This window comes from Neolamprologus brichardi, chromosome 9 (genome assembly GCF_056152115.1).
Source record: "Neolamprologus brichardi isolate AB-2024 chromosome 9, ASM5615211v1, whole genome shotgun sequence".
Classification (NCBI taxonomy): Eukaryota; Metazoa; Chordata; class Actinopteri; order Cichliformes; family Cichlidae; genus Neolamprologus; species Neolamprologus brichardi.
Genome location: NC_142112.1, coordinates 22,055,193 through 22,076,851, shown reverse-complemented (window position 1 = coordinate 22,076,851; position 21,659 = coordinate 22,055,193). Strand labels below are relative to the sequence as shown.

General features: G+C 40.8%; 1 protein-coding gene across 9 annotated transcripts in view; it reads right to left on the bottom strand.

The window, feature by feature from the left end:
• eya1 (EYA transcriptional coactivator and phosphatase 1) overlaps positions 1-21,659 on the bottom strand; it is a 62,871-nt gene that overhangs the window by 16,502 nt on the left and 24,710 nt on the right. For 2 of the 9 annotated variants that reach the window (XM_035909410.2, XM_035909407.2), the window contains exons 2-11: positions 16,216-16,343; positions 15,524-15,589; positions 14,127-14,204; positions 11,563-11,629; positions 11,037-11,182; positions 10,033-10,170; positions 5,710-5,792; positions 3,901-4,087; positions 3,130-3,272; positions 2,327-2,410 (exon numbers count right to left, since the gene is read on the bottom strand). In XM_035909410.2, the coding sequence (XP_035765303.1) occupies positions 2,327-2,410; positions 3,130-3,272; positions 3,901-4,087; positions 5,710-5,792; positions 10,033-10,170; positions 11,037-11,182; positions 11,563-11,629; positions 14,127-14,204; positions 15,524-15,589; positions 16,216-16,339 (1,116 nt within the window). In that variant the 5' untranslated portion in view covers positions 16,340-16,343. Of the gene's footprint in view, positions 1-2,326; positions 2,411-3,129; positions 3,273-3,900; positions 4,088-5,709; positions 5,793-10,032; positions 10,171-11,036; positions 11,183-11,562; positions 11,630-14,126; positions 14,205-15,523; positions 15,590-16,215; positions 16,344-17,940; positions 18,512-21,659 lie in introns of those variants that run through there. The other 7 variants (XM_035909409.2, XM_087846115.1, XM_087846116.1 and 4 more) reach the window with 7 other exon arrangements.

The following is a 21,659-nucleotide window of genomic DNA, read 5'->3' as shown; positions in this document are numbered from 1 at the left end:
TTTGTTTGTTTTCATACATATTGAATGCCGTTTACATTTTAAGTCTCAAATCAGCAGAATGTCCTCAGCAAGTAAAGGACAAAGTCAAGACAAAAGCTTCCCGTGGAGGAGGTTTTCCTGCAGCTGGGTCAGACCTGTATAAGAGACAAGCCAGGCAGGACCAGAAGCAGGGATTACAGAGTTAAACCACCTAAAGACACACCTGAGCTTTCCGCTGATTAGCTGTCACACCCCACAATGCTTATGTTTTCTCTAAAATGACAGAGTACAAACCACACAAGGAGAGCTCAATCCCCACTTCTAGAGGCTTTCTCCTTCCTCTTAACCTCCCAGTTTGAACCAATCTTTCAGTAAGAATTCATCAAAAATAATTAGCCTCCCACATGAACAGGCTACCAGCTCCCTCTTCCCAACCTCTGGCGCTGTTGGGTGATTCACTCTTATGGACTGGTTTGGTGGGAAAAGGCTGCCTTTTCTGCACAAGTGAATCCTTTCCAATTAAATCTAAACAATCAGTCAGTGAGGGAGTTAAGAATACAAGCAGGCCAGAAGGCCAAAGTGCTGCTGCTGTCACTGCTCCAGCACCACCTGTCCTGAGATGTCAGTGGCTTTAGGGGGACGCCAAGCCTCCCCCTCCACCCTCAAGCCCCTTACCAATAACAACCCCCATCCCCACCCACTTTAAGCTCTCGCTCTGGCCAGCCCAGTACCAGCACAGCTGGCCTTAGCCATCAGCTTTATGGGGGTGAGCTGCCTTGATGCCAATTAAAAGAGCTGATAAGAACAGCAGTGTGTTTATGTGTATGAGGGAGAGAAAGAGAGGGAGAGAAAAAAAAGTCAGAGAGTGTGCGGGTGGGAGGTCACAGAGAGTGAGCGAAAGTGTGGATGTGCACTCACTCAGATACACATCTATTTATAGCAAGTTTAGAGCAGCTAGGAGGGAAAACTGGTTTGTATCTTTTTTGTTTATGCCTGGCATCAATGAAAGCCAGAAAGGAGGAGAAGGGGGTGTAATGGTTGTGCTGGTTGTTAGTCTTAACTTTCCTTTCTAAGGGAGTTTATAGATCTGTATTTCAGATAAGGGCATGGCAGAGGGACAAAAACATGGGTTACAAAGTGAGTAAAATGGGCAGAGAGGAAGAAAAACAGAGAACAAATGAAAAAATCCAGAGTGGCTCTAGTTAGCTGTCGCATCCTATATGAGCTCTGATGGAATGGGCCATTATGGAGTTTCAGAGGAGCACACTGGAGACCCTATGTGTGATTATGTGTGTGCATGGTGCAAGAGACCCTCATGACGGAGCCACAGCTCCCTAAGCGTTTAGCTCTCTCTTTACGCAGCAGGCAGGGCTGGGAATAAAGTAAATAAACAGTAAAGGGTCGTGGGGCAGCCCTCTTTCACCCCCAAAACAAAACACTACCCCCATCAAACACCCCTCATACCAGAACAAAGGCATAGAGCATGGGCTGCAGACGCTAAGCTCTCTGACATAGGAGTAATATGTCATTTAAAAACAAAACAAAACAAAAAAAAAACACTGTTCTAAAACAAAATTAAAATAAAAATGCATATTAGTTTATGAATTTCATATTAAAGTCAGTTTTTATATCTAGAAGGGGAAAAACAGACAGGATGATGTACTTTAAAGGAACCTATGACCTCAATATAACCATGAGAAAAGCATTCTGGCTTATTTCCCAAATTATTTGTTTTGAAGGTTTAAATTTAGAGAAGCAATTTACATGAAACAACAAATAGAAAACCCTGGAAAAGTAAACTCTTCATTTCATGAGCACACAAAGTTACATGGGATAGAAATGACCTTTCGCTATAATAAAAATATATGTTTGTTAATACATACATATTTGTTGAGTCTTAATTAAGCCAGGTTTGGCAGAATTTCTAAGCTCTAGTTTGAGTTCTGGCTGGGCTGTATTTAGTGGACTCACTCTCCTGCCAGGGTCTCCAGGGAGATCCCTGCCTGAAAAGGATGGATTGAGAAGCACTTAATTAAACTAACAATGTGGCATTTCTGAAGGAGAAAGGAACACTCAAGATGTGTCAATAGACATCCAGAGTGCAACTGTTGTGAGCCCCTACAGCCGGGCCATGCAGAGCCCCCCAACAGCTGCAAAGGTTTTTGTCAGATCTCATTGGACTTATTTAAAAAAAAGAAGAAGCAATTATCTATACATTGAGTTCTGCTCTATCGTCTCACTGTGGGGTTAGAGCAAAGTGAAATCTATCCTCTGCCCCCCTCCTTTTAATATTCATGCATTTTTCTGATAAAGTGAATGGCTACTGCCAGAGTCTGATGTCACTCACCCGTCCATATCTGTTGGCATAAGAACCCGTAAGCAAGGAATGGAAAATGATGATTGTTTCATCTAGGTCCCAGATGAAAACTCGCTAGAGAGATGGGGGGCAGAGGTGGGGGAGAAAGAAACAAAGAAAAACAGAGAAAAAAAGAGGCAAAATCAATGGTGCACTCTGTAGGGCTGCAAGGTGATCCTCCTGGTCAATAGGCCAGGAGCGTATTCGTGTGCCACAGGGACCAGGATCCATTTGCTTGGGTTGGTCACCGCAACACTTCTCTCACCACCCCAATACACACTTTCCACCCCATGCCCTTTACATTAGAGTAATCAATAGTGACAAACTAATTAACTAGATATGTTAACATGCCATGATGTCAGTGTTTTAATGGCTGCTATTATCCTCAGTCAAATTAATAACATATTAATGAAGAGTCCTCGAAATTACAGCAAGTTTATTTTGACACATGGTCACTATCAAAGTGGGCAATAACACCACTGTAAGCAACAGCAGTCTTCAGTGCGTGGTATATATGTAGTACGTATCTCATCAGTGATGACTCACTTAATCACATGCCTTATTGTTTATTTATACGATATACAAAGCTCTTTATAGATGATATGCGTTTAGTGATGACTCATATATTCCACAATGCATTAATAATGCATTTAAAGTTAAGGAATCATGTCTTTAAGTATTAATGTCCATCAAGTGTTAAAGTTGGTGTGGCAGCCATATAGTAAGTGGATTAGTGTCCATGTGTCTCAGACAGGGCGAGGCTGTCTGTCGCCAAGGTAGCGGGTTCACCCTACCTCAAGGTCAGAGTCGGGCGGCGGTGATGGGTTGTTGTTCCTTCTTCCACGGCCACGTGACTTTCCATCCGAGGCTCGGCGCAATCGATCTGAATCTGAATCTTTAATGGGGGTTGATGGACTGTGGATGGTACTGTACTCTCCTGAAAGGAAGGAAAGAAGGAGGAAGGGGAGTATTAAAAGAGCGCACCGAAGACGAGCTTCTATTTGCTTTTAGAAAAGATGTTTAAAGGGACCATTTGTCTTGATGGAGGACAGACAGCATCCTGCAGGAGACATAACTTATAAGACTGCAGGTAACAAGCATGCCATAAATCAGATGCAGAACAAATAATAAAGGCTACTGTGCGCCATACTGATTTAATAAACAAGAGGTAATGGAGTGCATGTCAACTGGAAATAGCTAAAATGTAATTTATCTAAATTGAATGATGGAAGCATGAAATTATATTTAGTTAAAGCCAGCTGTCTTCAGTGTGAATGATGACAATTTCAAATGCAGTTATAAAATTCTGAGTGGCTTATAATATACAATCTCAGTTGCAAGATGATGCATTAATGTCACATGAAATTATGGAAAACCTTACATCTGAATTCTGTTTTATCTCACCACTAGATGTAGTGGCTCAAACTGTCCTGTTCTTATGTGGTGGAAGTGAACATTTTCTCTGCTATGGAGAGAAAATTCCAAGAGACACACACCTCTTACCAGAATCAAACTGGTGATATTCAGGTTATACAAGGCAGGTCTAACTGAGGTTTAATTCCTACCTGCAGGGTTGTCTGTGAGGGCTTGGCTGGTGATGCCAGTGGGTGGTTCCTGGAGGGTGTAGGTAGTGGTGGTTGAGGGCGTGCTGGGGCTGGTGTTGTTACTTGTCATGTAGGGTGAAGTGTAGGGTGAGCTGTTATAATACTGAGCATACTGGCCCTGGCCGAAGGCTGGATAACTTGGGTAGTCCTGTGGAGTAAGTAGGGTAAATTGAAAAAGTTGATAACTTTTAATTAGTTGATTAAAGTGATGGCATTTAATTTAGTCAGACACATGTAAGGGAATAAATTGCAACCAAAAACTGCTTGAATTCTTTCAGGGGAAGAACACTCATGATTTTCCTTTTTAGGATACAGACGATCACTTAGAACAACTTTTTATTAACCCCTATTGTACTTTTCCCTCTAAGAGCACTGTAGGGGTTCAGTGTTCAGCTTTTTCCTTTAATTTGACACAACTCTGTAGGTCACTTGTGTGTCAGTGTCCCTCAAAGTTTCATTCAGACATCTTCCCAATAGTGATGAAAAGAGACGTTACACACATGATGTCATACACACAAAACTGGACAGCACTGGAGTTTCTGTTCATGGTTTGTGGAAATGGTGCTGTGGTAATGGAGATGACAGAGTTAAAAGAGACATCATGTTCAAAATTTCTTTGAAGAATTTGTCCTAAGTTCGCTGCATCTCATTTAACATTATCATCTCCATGGCTAGTTCCTGACTTTTAGAGAATCCTTTTCTTAAATTCCCTTTTCTTAAGTTTCTGTCCAAAAGCCTGCCCAGTTCCAAGCGTGCAAAAGGCTGGACTTATTTCTAAGATGCTTTCCAGACAATGGGTCATTTGCTTGTCTGCAAATGCAAATGGAGATATTTGATTGTGGCTCAAGAGTTGGGAGTTCGCCTTGTAATCGGAAGGTTGCTGGTTCGAGCCCCGGCTCGGACAGTCTCGCTCGTTGTGTCCTTGGGCAAGACACTTCACCCGTTGTCTACTGGTGGTGGTCAGAGGGCCCGGTGGCGCCAGTGTCCGGCAGCCTCGCCTCTGTCAGTGCGCCCCAGGGTGGCTGTGGCTACAATGTAGCTTGCCATCACCTGTGTGTGAATGGGTGGATGACTGGATGTGTAAAGCGCTTTGGGGTCCTTAGGGACTAGTTAAAGCGCTATACAAAAACAGGCCATTTACCATCTTATCCTTACTAGGACCAGCATCATAATACTGCCATTGTGACTTTTACATAAGTATTACCAGGGTGCTCACTCAGACATAAAATCAACATGTTCAGAGAAGAAGTGCATGTCTGAGCAGGGATACATAAAAAAAAAAGAGTCAAATGGAATGATAAGTTCAATGGGATGTTAGAGGGAAGATTTAGATCAAAACACAGAGGCAGACAGAAAGACAAAAGGTAGCAGAATTGAAGAAAATAACTAGGTGGTTTGGCAGGGTAATCTGAGAAATGCCCTGCACCAGTGTTGCTACTTTACAGTGCAGATTCCAAAAAATAAATGCAAACACATGTTCTGTTCTGTCCTACATCTGGACAACGATCTGTCTTGTTTTTTCCCCTCCTCCTTTCCTCTGTGGCATAATATACATGTGTTGGAGGAGGTACGGTAGATAAGCCTGTGTACAAAGCTTTTGACATTGTGAATGATTTATGTCTGAATGTGTCATGGGTGAAATGTAGCATATTGAGTACGCGTGTTTCATGAAGATTTCCAAGATCAGTTCAAACCTCAAGTATAAAATGATAGCTGCAAATTGATACCAGATTAGAGGAATAAGGAGATAAGGGAGAAATCCGCAGCTACCTGTTGCGTGCTGTTGAAGCCAGTTGAGTTTGTCAGGGAGTTATTTCCTGTGTACAATCCTGACGTTGTTGTGAAAGTCCCACCTATGAGGAGAAAAACATTGGAACTTTAAGTTATGTTACATGAAAAGACAAAATTAAATCTGCAGTAGTGTAAATAAAATGGTGCATTGTTAGGAGGGGGAAAAAGATTCATCTTGAAACAACTATTTTAGTTGGTGAACAGAGGGAGGCCTCAGGGAGAGCTCCAAACAGTGGCCTTATCTTTCTGCTCTTCCTCCCTTATCTGTGATTGGATCAGGCCTGATGAATGACAGTGCAGAGGTGGGGTGGGGTGGGGTGGGGGGGCAAAACCTGCTTCCAAGCCCGCACAATACGAAGAACACAAGAGACTGTTGTGTGCGAGTTACCGAAGGGTGGCGTTGAGTAAAGGGGGTGGAAACGGTGGATGCACTCTGGACGGGACATGAGTAGGAGGTGGGGGGTGGGGGTATAGTGACAGAGATGTATATGAAAAAGAGGGTTGAAGTTGGGGTGAGCAGCTCTGGCATGGTGTGCTACTGAAATCCAGCCCTGATGAATATGTATGCTTCTCCTTTCCACTTGTTCAAACTATGGTTCTTCTGGGTAATTAAATCACTCAAAAGGGTCGATAGTATCTAATGCCCTAATATCATACATGCTATGATTTGTAGCATAGGACAGCAGCAGTTGTTGGGACACAACATCTCTCCTCAGTGGCCATCCACCTGTACTGTCATGTCAAGTCAGAGAACAGCAGGAGGGACAGTTTAAAGGGGTCATACACTGGTAGAGAAACCAGATCCTAATTCTTGAGATAACAGTTATTGTGACGATTTAAAGAACTGAATAATTAACATAAAAATCTGTCTTCATTTGCATATTTTGATCCACGAATTAATATATAAATGTTACTTCTAACTGTTAAAAAAAGAAAAAAAAAGAAAGAGAATTTGCCAGATTTTATTGCCCAAGGCTTAACGGCATTAAACTGAACTCAAATATTTATTTAATCACAAACAATGACTGCGAACTGGTCAACTAAGTAAAACTGGTTTATCCATTATAAAGATGTAGTGAAGGGGATTCCCATTTGAGCAAATGAGCAACAATTGTGTTTATATAGAAGTTTAATTGAAGAATACTCATCGGAAAAGCTGTGAGTAGGCGCCACGATGTGTTGATGTGACTTTTATGTGCAGATTTCTCACTCAAGTGTAATTCATTGTGATCCAAAATAATGACTGCAATTAAGAAATGATTACTTGTGGAGTTTAGTATAAGCAAATTATTCTGCCAACAGTGTAATGCACACATTAAAATAAACAAAACTAAAAATCAAGGGTTTTGGTCAGTTCTGGTCACTCACTCTCAGTGACAGATGATTCAATTTTAATTAATTAATTCCAAATGAATTGTTAAAAAACATTGAGCCCAAAAAACAGTGGGCTTTGTAACTCATTTCTGTCCATACAAAAGCAGCTTGTTTGTCCACATAGCCGTAGGGGACACAAAAAGGGCGCCGCCGTCGTATTCTTTAAACAATTTCTTTACCTATAACCGTAGTCATCCTACCAAGGCCAAGAAAGTATCCCACAGCTTCAGTGAAAACGAGGCAGGAGATAGATTTACTGTTCCTAAATGAGGACGTAATTACACTTTTGTTGTCAGACACAAACAGAGGGAGTTCCTTTCATCCTATGGTCATTGGCCCCATCAGGAGGGCCCTCCCACACCGTGACAAACATGAAGCAGCTTTCAGAAAGGGGGGAATGATTAGGGAAGTTTTTCTGTGTGGGTGGAGGGGAGTGTGTGTGTGTTTTGTGCGTGTGTCTTTTTTTGGGTGCGGGGGTGATATGGCAGTGCATCCAAAGCAGCATGAAGACATTGAGTTTTGACTTGTCAGTTAGCTACACTTGCAGCACAGTGGCTAAAAGATAAAAAGAAATACCTTTAAATTACCAGAATTTAATAATTATTTGTGCAGCATTTGCAGTTTTTCCTCCAGCATGTTTTACATCCCGGTAATTATCAGCGTTGCTCTTTCTTTTCTTGTTTAATATTTTAAGGGGAAGGAGATACGTAAAACTTTCCTGTGTTCGCTGAAGAAAGTTCAAAATACTGCGAAGGTTCAATTGAACAATAAGACCAAAACAAGGAGCAAAGGCTGCAAAGAACAACAAATTAGCCTAATGCACAGTTCAAACAGTCATAAAAGCTCTCGCTGGCAGGTTTGAGGGTTGCTCTGTGGAGAACAAGGAGCCACATAAAAGCTGAGGGGACCCCCGCTAGCCCGGTGAGAATGAGCCCATGCTGTTTGGAGTGGTGGTGCTGGTTATAGCAGGGAGAGAAAGAAAGGGCCTTGTGGTTCCCCGGGGGGCATGTTTTCTCTCCCTCCCCCTGTCCTGCTCCAGTTAGTTCACTCACTCAGGACCAGACATCATCCCTCCCTCCTCTCCTCCTTCCCTCCTGCCTTCTGGCTCCACAATTGGAAGTCCATTTGCTTTGCTTGATCAGTCTCTTGCCATGGGCTATGTCTATCATCAGCGCACAATATTTGTAGCAGAAGTTTGTATGCCCCACTTGGGAATAGCCTATCAAGTCCAGATGGGGCTCTCCTTTTAAAAGGCAACCAAGGCTTCAGCTTCTTCAGCTCGCACTACCATTGGGACAGAATGCTGGAACCCAATTATTCACCTAATTAGCATCTGCTCAGCACCACCATAAAAACAATGTCTCTGTCTGTTTACGCTCCTCTAATATTTTTTGCCATTTTCGGTACTCCCTGAAATGCCCTACAAAATAAGAGCCCCAAGTGTCCACTTTATGATTTGGTGCCTTGACTTTAGCAACCACACAAAGCTCGATCGCATCAGAGATGAAAGCAAAGAGCAAAAAACATTAATCTAATCGTCCTCTGCCTTGACAGCTGGCCACAGGCTGGTGGCAGCGACACTGAAAGAAAGGGGAGTATCAGATGTGGAAAAGGAGTTTTTGGTTGGGACACCCAGGCCTGAGGCACATTGCCCAGGCAGATCAATAGGCCGGAGAGAGTAATGATGATGGTGTGGCGGAGGGCCAGAGCCACAGTTAGAGAACCCAGGGCCAGAATAGTGGTCAATCTGTCATCTTACATGGCTGTCAATTACTAACGCACTTAACGCTAACATGGGGGAAAAGATAGGCAGAGATAGCTGAAGAGAGTGAGGGAGAGGCTGAGATAGACGGAGGTTAAAAGAAAGACAGAGTAAGAGCATAATACTTAGAAGATGAATGGGAACATAATACTGTCATCATGAGTTAAACCACTAAGGGCAGGATAGCAGCTTGTGCACTCTGCCGCACATGCTCTGACTTTTGTTCCTGTCGTTCTCTCTCTGCCTCTCCTTTTTTCAGGTGTGAAGTGTGCTCCAAAATCTCTGAATGTGGCCAACTGTATTTGGTTAAGAGGCGTGGAAGAGAGGCTTCCCCTGCCACATCTGCTGCTGAGCTGGTGTTATTTATTGTGGGATGTTCTGGGGGCTTTTCAGCAACATGTGGAGATATTTCAACTGTCACACTTTAGATATTACAGGAGAGAATACAAAGACTGCACTAGCAGCTAGCTTGCCCAGAGCAGAGGCTTTCTAAACCAGAGAGAAGCAGAACGAGTGTAACAGATACACTCCACTGGGCATTAGGCCTGATCTACATTTAAACTGTATGGCTGGAGAGAAAGAGCACAAAAAGGGGGAGTGTAGGGTGCACAACTCATCTTAATCGGTTTCAAGGGCATAAATCTCTGTGTTCTCAGTTCTTAAACAAATGAAAATATGATCACAGGGGGAGAAAAAACAAAGGCTGGGGAGCGACATGGCTGCTGCCTCCTAAGTGCTTGCCATTTTTCCATCTGTGTTGATTCTTTTAAGAGAGAAGAGGAAAGGAAGGCAGCCGTTGTGGCTGCACAAAACACCGCTGGGTTGCAACCACTATCAAGGGTAAGGGCGAGGGCTGTGCTGTGAATAAGTCTTCCTCTGCATGTAGATAAAACATCATCAGAGAGCTATGTTTCTAACGTAAAAAAAAAGTACAATAAACCTTATTTGGAAGGGCCGAATATAAAGACAGGATTTTGTGCATTACATCCAAAAAGAGACCCACTAAAGAAACAGCAAAAAAAATAAAAAATAGTTTGCCATCTATTTCATATGCTGTTGGGTTTAAGTAAAATGTATTTCATCTAGTGGTGTGTTTTCTAACGCACAAATTCAAACTTCGGAAAAAATTGGGAGAAAAAGCAAAGAATTCACAATGATGTCCTCACCCTGCATCTGGTAGCTGTAGGGGGCCTGTCCTGTCTGTGGTGTTGTGAAGCCAGAGCTGTAGCTTAGGAAGCCTGTCTGTCCCGGGGATTGGGACTGACTCAAACCCCCCTCCGTCTTTATGCCTGCCCACAATGGACCTAAATCAGTTAGTGACACCAGATCGGTTTGATGCACAGACAACAGTCAACACAGTTTTAAATTACACTGGACAGCAAAGGGACACCACCTCTGTCTGTTAGCATAACACACTAATCACAGTGGATGACTGGTGATTATCTGTTACTGATTTTCATCATTTGTTGTTTGGAAATTTTATCTTGCGCTGAGTTCCATCACTCTGCACAACAGCACACTACTTTGCTCGAAAACCAAAACGCATGTTTGGATTAGGCTTGTTTTATTTTATGATTTTATTAATAACTGTTATTATCATTTAGCAAAGGTCACATGAAAATATGCACAAGTAACAAAACATTCTGCCCGTGTTTGTGAGCTACCCTGACCACTGTTTTGGCTGAGTCAGTCACAATGTAGTCTCTATGCGACGGCAGATTGCAGGACTTTATTCAAATAAACAGTGTAAATTCCTCCACATATTGGAGAGTCTTCTGGGGTCAAAACACTCCAAAGACTTAGGACAAATAAAGTCTACAGTAAGCGATGTACTCTATGCTTCTCTTGCAATGCCAGAGGAAACCAGTTCTTGTTTTCAGATTTATATCAGTAATCTTTCTGATCTATCTGAACAGCTTCATAAGCAAATTTTCTTCTATTGCACTGCAAGAGAGTATGCAGGCACTAAACAACAACTCAGCATCTCTGTTGGTTTTGGTGTACAGGAGGAATTCTGGGAACATGAGCAAGGTACTTTTCCTAAACTTCATGAAGAAAAAAAAATTAGTTGTGCATTTCCAAGACTTTGGGTTAATACAATTTCAAGAACTCTGACATTATTAACAGACTCTATCCTGCAAGAGGAGGCAATCATTTGTGTTAATCTTACCATAAGCTGGTATGCCATAGGGCTGGCCAGGCTGGGGGTAGCTAGCATAAGCTGCGGCCTGCTGCATTCCTGTGGTGTACTGCGCCTGTCCATACGCAGCCATATTTTGGGATGAAGGGGTAGGAAGAATATGCGGATATGTTCTGCTATTTGAGAAAAGAAACAAGAAACTAGAGTGAGAAAAGGAAGGCAGGAAAAGTGAGGCCCGTGTTTTACCCCCAAAACCATAACACAAACTTTGCTAACTGAGAAATTCCTTGTGATTGAGCTACTTCGTTCTAAACAGCCAGCCAAGCTGTAAGATAGACAGCATAGCAAAGCTCATATACATAGTGAAAGAACAATAAATGGCAAAGGAAATTTTTGCAAGATAATAATTACAACAGATTTCAGAGTGCGCTGGCTACAGACACCCATGCAAACAAAGCCAGTCAGAAAACCCCCATCTAGCAGAAGGATCTAATTAAAGAACGAAATGAAGTTGGATGCTGCTTATTTTTTTACAGAAAAATAAAAGAAACCTTACTTGGAAGGGTAAATCTGTGGAGAGAACTGGTGCGTTTGTCTTGGGCTGAAGCCACTGGTTCCAATAGCTGAGGAGAGTTAAAAAGAAAAGAGGCAAGCACATATTTAAACATTAAGAAATAAGGTAAATATTATCTTTTGCCAACAGAACTTCTGGATTCCAAGGAAACAGTAATTACATTGCATTACTCTATTTATTTTGGTAACCTTATTTAAGGTTGAAAACCGGAGAGTTATAATGAAGCAAAATAATCAGGTAAAAACATCAGGTCCTCCTGCTGACCCACGTATCTCTGAGATACTTGTGAGCCGCTATGACAAACACTGGTGTAAACACACACACGACGGCCTGAATCAGTCTCAGCTCGTGGCTTAAGATGCTTTGGGTCTTTCTAGCCACAGCCATATCTGAAGTGATGTCACTGATTGGAGCTAATGAGTGCTACTCGTTTCATCACTGATGAGTATATGCTTCACCGGTGCTCTTAAGGTTGAAATACAAACAACTCTACAAGATTTTTTTATTTTGAGTGCAGAAAAAATTATTTAACTCTAGATTGCCTTTGTCAGTCATGCTGTATGAGGCTCTGGCTCTCTGTGCAATAATCAGGGGACGCCCAAACTCACTCCATCCATCTTCAACAATGTACATATTTGTACAATTCCCCGCCTTCATCAGAATAACTATAATATGCATTCACTTATAAAATTAGTTCTAAAATTACTACACTAATTATAGTTGTGGGGTATGTAAAATTGTGCAATATCAGCTGTCTCACTCCATTTTCCTATATAGTGTTAGAGGGTTTCTCCCAAAGCCGCCTCACAGATCAACCCTATCTTCAGTCAAACTGTGCAGGTGAGACTAGGTGATAGGTAGATAGGTGCAAAGTTGGGAAATAAACTGAGACGAAAACATTTTTTTAAGCATCAGACTGCTATGCATGGTAAATCACAGAGATACTGATTTTTAAATATGCCTTTTGATCAACACAAAGCCCTACTTTAGATAAGACAGGCAACTTTAACACAAAGCTGCTAGCAAGCTCAGATTAAACTGAGAATTAAACTAGCCAGTGCGGTTTTATGTCAAACAACTCAAAATGTACTTGGCTGCTTTGCATTCTGACACATTCACAGCACAGGGTTCATTTTTCCAGCTTGTCAAATAACAACAGTCACAAAAGTACGTTTAATATCTATAATTTGATTATTTGTAGAAAATCTTCCCGGTTACTGTTGCTGATGTGTGTGTGCATGTGCACCCATGTAAAACCAAAGACCACGTATACGTTAACAAAAAATATAAATTTATTTATAGGACTCTGGTAAATAATTCTGAATAGAAAGAAAATCTTTAAAAAGAAATTAAATTTGAGAGTGGAAGAGCTACCTTGAATGTTGTTTTGCAAATTTAAACTTTAAATGTTAAAAAAAAAAAACAATATTCGTCATATTGAATGAAATCAAAATAAGCTAATAAAATGCAAGAGATGGCTGTATAAATTAAAATCTGTTAAGCTTGACAAAATAATTCACAGTTAGTTTAAAACTACAACAATTCGGGGAAGCAACAATCTCAGTCTCGGCATTTAACTGTACCGGAGACGCAGTTTAAAACATCTGTCTAATCGGTCGTGACATGTAAAATAAGGGATTTGGTTGCGGGGGGCGCTAACTGTATGTAACTGTAAGCCCAAACCCCTCACACACGTTATTAATATTGAACACTTTTCCCACATCAGTAGCACCTGCCACTGGACAAAACTTGCTCTTCTGAAGAGCGCTTTGGGTTTCCCCCACGGAGGATATGGGGTATAAGATTACTAAATTTCATTAATACTGTCAGAGACAAAAGTCATGCCGTGATTTATGTCCTCCGAGCGTATAGTATCAAGCATTTAGTTAAACAGCTTAGGAAATAAAGGCAAATTAGCAGCAGGTTAATACCATGTACAGCTGCACGTAGTGCTATTAACAAATGTTTACAGCGAAGATGTACTGCAGATGGTGGAAAAATAAACCCCCCAAATTTTAAATAGTTATAATTCCTATGATAATTCCAACAATGCTTATCATACTCTGCGGCCTTTGTTTAATTTAACAATGTGTTTATGTTAGAGTGTGTGTGTGTGAGTGAGATGTTTCCTTGCTGAAAGGAAGGTGTGAAAAGCCTGGCTCTGATAGGCCGATTGGGTAACAGCCCGTGGAGATCGAGGGCCACTGGGATAGCGCGTCACTCCACCGGACAGACAAGCTCAGTGCATTACAGGTCATAATTCAGTCCTCACTGACATGGGAACCAGTGGAGTGAGGACACACACACACACAGATGCAAGCAAGCACAGCAAATATATATGCTGACAGTTGAGGTAGATCCCCTTGTTCTTAAACACACTATCACACAAAAACACACATTGTAATGCAGTTTTAGCTGAAGGGACATTTCCCGGGTACCGGCTTATCAGTCAGTCATCTCTATGCTCATCTGCTGCGTTTATGAGAGAGAGGCAGTCGGACACACATTCACACACATTCACACACACACACACCAAAATGTCTCACCTGATCCTGAGAAGCTATCTAGAGAGGTGTCTGCTACTGAGGTGGCGATTTCGGTGCTGCTCATTGGTTCTGTTTTAACTGCAAACAAAGAAGACACATTCTCAGCGAGAGCACCAGATCAATGTCAGGAAAAAAGGAAAATCTTGTCTCACTACATTAGGCTTCCACATTTTCACAAAGAAAAAATATTTTTTTGGAAAAAAAATAACATTTGATAAGTGTATTGCATGTAAAATAAGGTCAGGTAATTTAAATGCACGATACATTTGTGGTAGTCTTATGTACATGTATTGCTGAATTGTCTAATTATTTTTGGTAGCGTATCTCCTAAGCTAGATTTTCTTTTGATCTCTTGTTATTTATCTTTCAGAGTGACAAAATAGAAAAGATCAAAACTGCAATAGGAAAGTTTTTTATCTACTTAAAAAAGAACCATGAATTAAACTTTCACATGAGAGTGGATTCTAGTAAATGTAAAATACTAAAGCTTTCTATTATTAATTTAAAGAAAATAACCTCCTGACATATCAGTACTTAGATGTGGGATGAATGAAATAAGTGCAGTAGATGTGCGTTAAAGTCGCTGATAAAAAGCGATACGCAAGTATGACTGAAATGTCAAAGAAATATATGGTGTATAAAATCTTTTTAAGAGGGTGGGGAACGCTGTTTGACCTTGATGCTATTATACAGCTCAGCAATAGATTTGCAAAGACAATTTCACAGCTATCCGACAGCTCAGGGTTCTTTGAAATCTATCCATTTCACTTCAGGCGGGCTGAAGGATTGTTTTCTTCCTTTTTTGGAAAAACAGATTGACAATGTGGGCAAAGGAGTCATGCTCAGTGGAATCCCTCATGGTTGAATAAGCCATTTGCTGTCATGTTTTACATGTTTCCACTATGCTTGCTCAGTGCAGGAACATATGCTGACAAAGGGTAGTTCTTTTCAACAGCACACTGATGAAAAATAGTGGCAAATGCATGCATAAACTAGCATTCAGGTCACAGAGCACACAATAACCACTGTATTCAGGAAATCAGCATGGAACAACCAAATTAAAAAAATAAGAATTATAATGCTTATATATAAGTTCACAGTACAACCAATCACTAACAATGAACTCAAGTCAAGTCTGTGTCAAACCATGCTTGAAACAGAATGCCACAAAAAATAACAACAAGTACCAGAGTTTCTGAATGAAAGGCACAATAGTTGAGGCGTAAATAGTAATATAATTTTAAGGGGAGATTTTAAAGAATACAAATTTCTTCATGAGTCAAGTAGATGGTTCAAAATTACAATGAGTGCTTTCAGTTGAGTTGAAAGAAACAAACAAAAAAACAAAACAAAAACACCAAGTATTGTCCTTTCATTGGCACCAACAGTAGACAAACCTGCAGCGGACTGTGAGTTTGAACCTAACAACCAGTCTGCAGTGGTAAGCATTGTGATGTTATCACCTATGGGAAAGACAGAATGGCAAAGGAACACATGACAGTCTACATCATGACTACGGGTCCTGTGTGTCATGAACAAACAAACAAAAATAATAAATAAAAAAAATACTTCTAAAGCTTAGCTGACAATGTGGTTCTTTTAATAAATTGATGTTTTATGATTTGGGCACGACTGCTTCACTAAACAAAGGCTCAGATTTGAAGCACAGGTGAATCGCCTGAGTGACTATAACTATCTAGAGTAGAAACCATATGCAAAGTGCCATCATTTCCATTTGTGGGCTTTGAATAATTACATGGGTGCTTAAATAAACAGCTAATAGTCACGAGAAAACGACCAACAGAGGTACTGAACTGTGTTAAGGCTGAGAACCAGCAAATGTCAAATGAATCCACGCCCCATTTTAGTATCTTGTTAATACTATATTACAGCAAAAGTGTTGATAATATATCCTAAAAAACTTCTAAATATCAGTTCAACACTCACGCCGGCTTTATTGCTGTAAAGCATCGATGCTGTGATAAAATCCTTTTAGGTTTACTGTCACAATTTTCAGTTATTTTAGGAACTTTAGCAAGCATGAAAAGAGAGAAAGGTAAATGTACGCACAATAGCACTGCACACATACCTTCAGTGCCATTGGGTGTCATGGAATTGTTACCGATGTGTGAGTTGTCAAGGTTGGGACCATTAGGAGATTCACTGCTTCCACTTACTCGGCTGTGCGGACTGGCTAGATCCTGCATTTCCATAGACCTGACGACACACACACACACACACACACACGCAGGCACACATCAAATCAAATTAGATAGTCTGGTTTCAGGGAAGGCGCAGAGCTCTCATGCAGAATTCTGTGTACACAACGTGCACGGTATAAAATGGTGAACATGAGAGAGTAAAAAGTACAGTGTATTCCACTGCACTTACAGTAGAAAAATACACAATTTAATGCAAGTTTACTAATTTCTATCTTGCATGTGATATTTTTCTACTTTACTACTTTAAATAAAGCATTTTTTATGCTTTGCTAAATGCCCAGAAAAAAAAAATATCAGATTAAAATGAAAGACAAAATGTTACACACACAAAAAAAACTGTGTGGAACAGAGTGATAAAATGACTGTTAAGCATTTTGACAGCACAGTTTGAGATTTCTCACTGGCAGTCACAATTTAACGTAATGTGAACACAAAATGTTTACTCTTGATTTAGTCTGATGCTTCTTGAAACAAAAATGGCCTTAAGTATATATCGTTTTGTGCGATAATGAAGACTGTTAACAGATGTTTGCTGGTTGGAAGCAACGCTCAGCATGCCTGTTAAAAACGCAGCACTCTGCTTGATTATAAGAGTCTATGCCTCAGTGATGGGCAGATGAGAAGCTCATGAGGCATGTGTTTGCTCTGGCAAGCTCCTTAATTGTTTCTGTGTTTATACAAAAGACCACGGCACTGAAAACCTTATTCTCTCTTCTCATTTGTGCGCTCAAAGGATCTGATTGAGCACAGACAATGGAGCTAAAAGAAGGCACGAGTGATTTGAAAAAGTATGGCCACAAACTCTACACCCCATTTGTTTCTGCCGCTGCTCCCATTGCAACAGTGAGTTAATGAAATTAGGATAAAATGTTTTGTACATTATACTGTCATTTTTAATTATATTGCAGGGTTTGGGGTATCTCTGCTATCGATAAACATCGGCCTTTACAAAAGGCCACAAAGATAAATGCTCAAGCAACTCTGACTAGTCTGAGTGATATCAGATGCCACCAAGAAACAGAATTATGAGATAAAAACATTAAATTATGATATGCATTCACTGGGTTTAAAATAACATTGCAATGATATTATGTTGTAATACTTTCCAGTAGATTTTGGCAGATGTAGTCATTTCTTGGGGTTTAAATCCAAATCAATTATTTATGGGAAAAAAATATATACATTTAGGCAAGACAGTACACACCAAAAAGGTAATTATAATTAACAAAAAACAGCAACACAAAAGTCCAAGTCAGTCTTCTTCACGCGTGCTCCAGTAATGGAAGCTGCATTGCCTTTTTCCCAAAGGTATATTAATTTACTCCTCCCCTAAAAATATCACACCCGCTAAGCATACTCTTAAGGATGATCCAGAATAAACTGACCCTATTTCTTGCACACACGGCTTAATCCTGTTTTCTTTTCCTTTTGCCAAACTTTTTTTGTCATTAACTGACGGCTAAAAAGCCTCCTATCTCTAATCAGTCAAGCCGAGAAAGTTCTTTAGCAGAATTTCTAAAGCAAATCTCTGATGCCACACAGAGAGCTACATGTCTCTGATGCTCCTGGCACTGGCACAACTGTGCTCTTACCTGGACCTAGATGGCTTTGAGTCCTCTCAAACCACACTCCCTTTCTTTATTCTGCCTCCACCTGCCCCAGCAGAAACAATGTCACTCCTTGTTATTGCAGCTCGATGTCACAGTCCGGAGCCATCCATGACACAAAAAGGCTTGTCTGAGAAAACATTATTGTTATTCTGGAGCAGAATGGGAAGAGAGGGCTAGCTGGGGAACAGAGGCTCACATTGTCTCGCTCTGAGCCGCAGCCCCGCTCCACTGTTGTTTCCTCCTCCAGGTCCTCCCTCCTCCCTGAGCAAGGGGAGCATGGCCAAATGACGGAAAGGTGATTCATCATTGGTCTACGACAGCTGCAAACTGGATTAGCCCTCCCCCAATCAACATGCAAAGCGGCTTAGCCAAGGTAAGCAGGAAGGGGTGGGGTGGAGGGGGGTGAGGGGGTGTTGGGAAGGGGGTGAAGGAGTGAAGGTAGGCAAAGGGGTGAGGGGTTGTGGATAGAAGGGGGCTGAGGGCCAGTAAAGGGTGGGAGAGCCTGCCTACTTTCCTGCTTGAGGTAGCCTGCTGCTGCTGGAAGGAAGATGGGACTTGTTGAGCAGTGGCAAGTCAAGCGTGACACCCCTAGCATCTTCAGCAGATCTTTCATCTGCAGTTGACACTATCTGAAATTTATCAGCACTCCTCCTCTAGGCATACTGACAGGTCCTAATGACCATCAGGGCTGTCTTCCCTAGGCCTGCCTGTGCCTGGGGCACAATAGAAAAATGCACAACTTCACAGCCGACTCACAATGGCCATGAAATAAAGAACGGGAGAAATACACACACGCTTTCTTTGCGGTAACACAAAGGTTCATGCTTATGTCTTTTTTTTTTTTTTTAGCACACAAAGACACATAACTCATTTCTGTATGTCTGCATGTGTACACACACACACGCTCATGCACAGGGCACTACAGAGGCCCCCAGATGAGTGGCGTACACACACACACACACACACACACACACACACACATACACACACACACACACACAGGGCACTTTAGAGGCCCTCAGATCAGTGGTGCATCTCAGACAATGAAAGAGACTGGAAAGGAGAACATGGAGAGCATATGGAGCCACATATGTTTCCTATGACGCTACGAATGCCTCTATTACTCTCCTTTAGCTGACAGTTACATTTTGCTGTCCACTCCCACTCTGCTTGTCTCACTGCAAACATCAAGCAGAGCCATATACTTGCATGGCTATAACACTATATTAGACCTGACTCCAGCCCACCATGGGAATACAGGGTCCAAAAAAGGTCAAAGGTATTCATATGGTCAGGTAAAAAAAAAAGAGAGAGAGAGAGAGAGAGAGAGATGGAGCGAAAGATGTATAAAGTCTTTTTTCAAAAATCCTGCCATGATTTTTTAATGGCTGACTGTTTACATGAGCCAGGGTAACCTGAGCTCCATGGTCTAAGGTTTTTTTTTCTTTTTTTTCCCAACAGGCTTTGCTCTTCACACCGAGGCAAAGCCTTCATGAACACCATTCCAGCTTTACAATTTGCCTTCTCTCCCCGTGCTTACAACACAGCCATCTTAGCAAAAATAACCGGTATATTTCATTCTCACACCTCACTTATACTTTCACAAAGCACAGAACACAGCATTTCTTCCTCCAATAATTTCTTAATACTGACATACACAAAAAGGATGAAAAAAATACAACATGAGTAAAATCTATATTTATAGAATAGAAAGAAGAGGCAAAAGCAATGGAGACGAAAGAGAAACACATTTTGCCACAGAACATTAAGAGAGATCACAGAGTTGGGGGAAGCTGTGAAGCGAGAGTGTTGTGGTGGGCTGATGTGGTGTGGTGTGTGTGGTGGCTGGCTTCTCTCTTCAACAGTTCATGCCAATAAAGCCATTACCATAGTGGCGTGTCAGCCTTTGCCAGCAGGTGAAACCAGCCAGGTGAAGGGGGTGAGGGAGAGCGGGGAAGATGGGAGAGGAGAAGGGAGGGGGCTTGGATTTAAAAGCAAAAACATGCCTTTCTTTATCATCGCTAAATATTTAGTTTTTTCTTTAAAAAAGGTCTGCATTTAGCATCTTTGATGTGCTTCTTTACTTCAACCTGAACTGCCAGGTCTTTGAAGCTAACAAGAACAAAGCCTGACAAGATGAAGCGTTGGAAGTGTCATCAAAAGAAAGAAAAAAAAAGAAGTGCCACAACATGCTTCATTCAGAGCCGTTAGCAGGCTTTTTTTTTTTTTTTTTTTTTTTCCTACGCTTTACTTATTTCAAGACCTGCATTTCCAAAGATAAATATAGCTACAGCCAAGCTTTTAGCTAGATCATCTGAGCATGCAGGGTGCCTGACCAAGCACACACTGTTTCTTCTTTGCTGCATATACCTGTTATTATACAAGCAAGGGTTGCTTATTTTCATATACGCACTGACATAAAAATTGTGATTTGTTTAGTATTTTAAGATGTTAATGCAAATTTTAAAAATGCACAAGACAAGTAAAAAGTGCCATTTTTCAGTCAATACCCCCTTTGTCATTTCTAATACATATTTATCTTATAATCTACACAAAGTCTTTTGTATTTTACAGAGTATATAAGCCATGTGTTGTGTGTTACAACTTTTGCAAAACAATGCTTTAATCAAAATCTAACTTTAAAACAACTAATCCCCACTTAAGCTGGTCAGCTGAATCCACATGGTGGCCCAGGAAAAATAAATCCACTCGCAAAGAATGTAGATGCGGACAACAATTGGACACAGATGTGAGTGGAATTAGGCACAGTTTACAAAATGCTACACTTCACTTGTGTCTCCATACGAGGCCAAAAAAAAAAAGCCGGCTGCCAACAAACGCAACATTAAATACACTGGTGCTTTTTCACCCTGTCAGTGTTATTAATTTTACATAAGCACTGCACATTTCTGATAAAATGAAGTGACAAGCGAAGTTCAATACTGTTGTAGTTTTAATATCCTTTTTTTGTTTACAAGAAAAACTATTTCTGTTGTTTTATTTATTACGACTTCATCATGGCCCATATATCTTATTAAAAAATAAATCTAAAGATAATTATTATTACTTAAAATATAATAAATTACTTTGTTTTTTAATGCATACATATAATGGAGGAGTATTCTTTATATTTTAGCACTGCGTGCGACGTGCAGTGACAACTGAAAGCGCATGGTACTTGACATGCAATTTAAAATTTTGTACTTGTCTACAATTAAAAGCACAATTATTAACAGATGTGCTGTTTGTTGATGTGCAATTTGTCGCTCTCATTTGGTTCAATATGACATTGTGCTCCAGCAATTCGCTCAATGGCTACATTAAATCTGTTAATACTGTGCTCTTCAACCCTCAAAATTATTTCCAGAAGGCCACTTTGCCTTTGAGGGGCCATCAAACAAGATTTAAGGTGGACATTTTATCACAACCTGCCTACCACCGTGACCGCTGCAGAATGAGAGAGGCTTTACGAGAAAAAGGTGAAAGAAAGTCCAGGGACAAATCGGAATGATTATGAAGCTTTAATACTCGTCGTTTTAATTTTCTCAATCCTGAAAAAGCAATTTGTTATACTGAGAAAAATTAGTGCTTGCACAGAATAGGAAACAATACACATTTTAAATAGACTTCAAATTGACAACGCCAAAAGTTGCAAAGTAGTTTTAGCAATATCTTTTTTATAAAAACAAAAACATAAAACA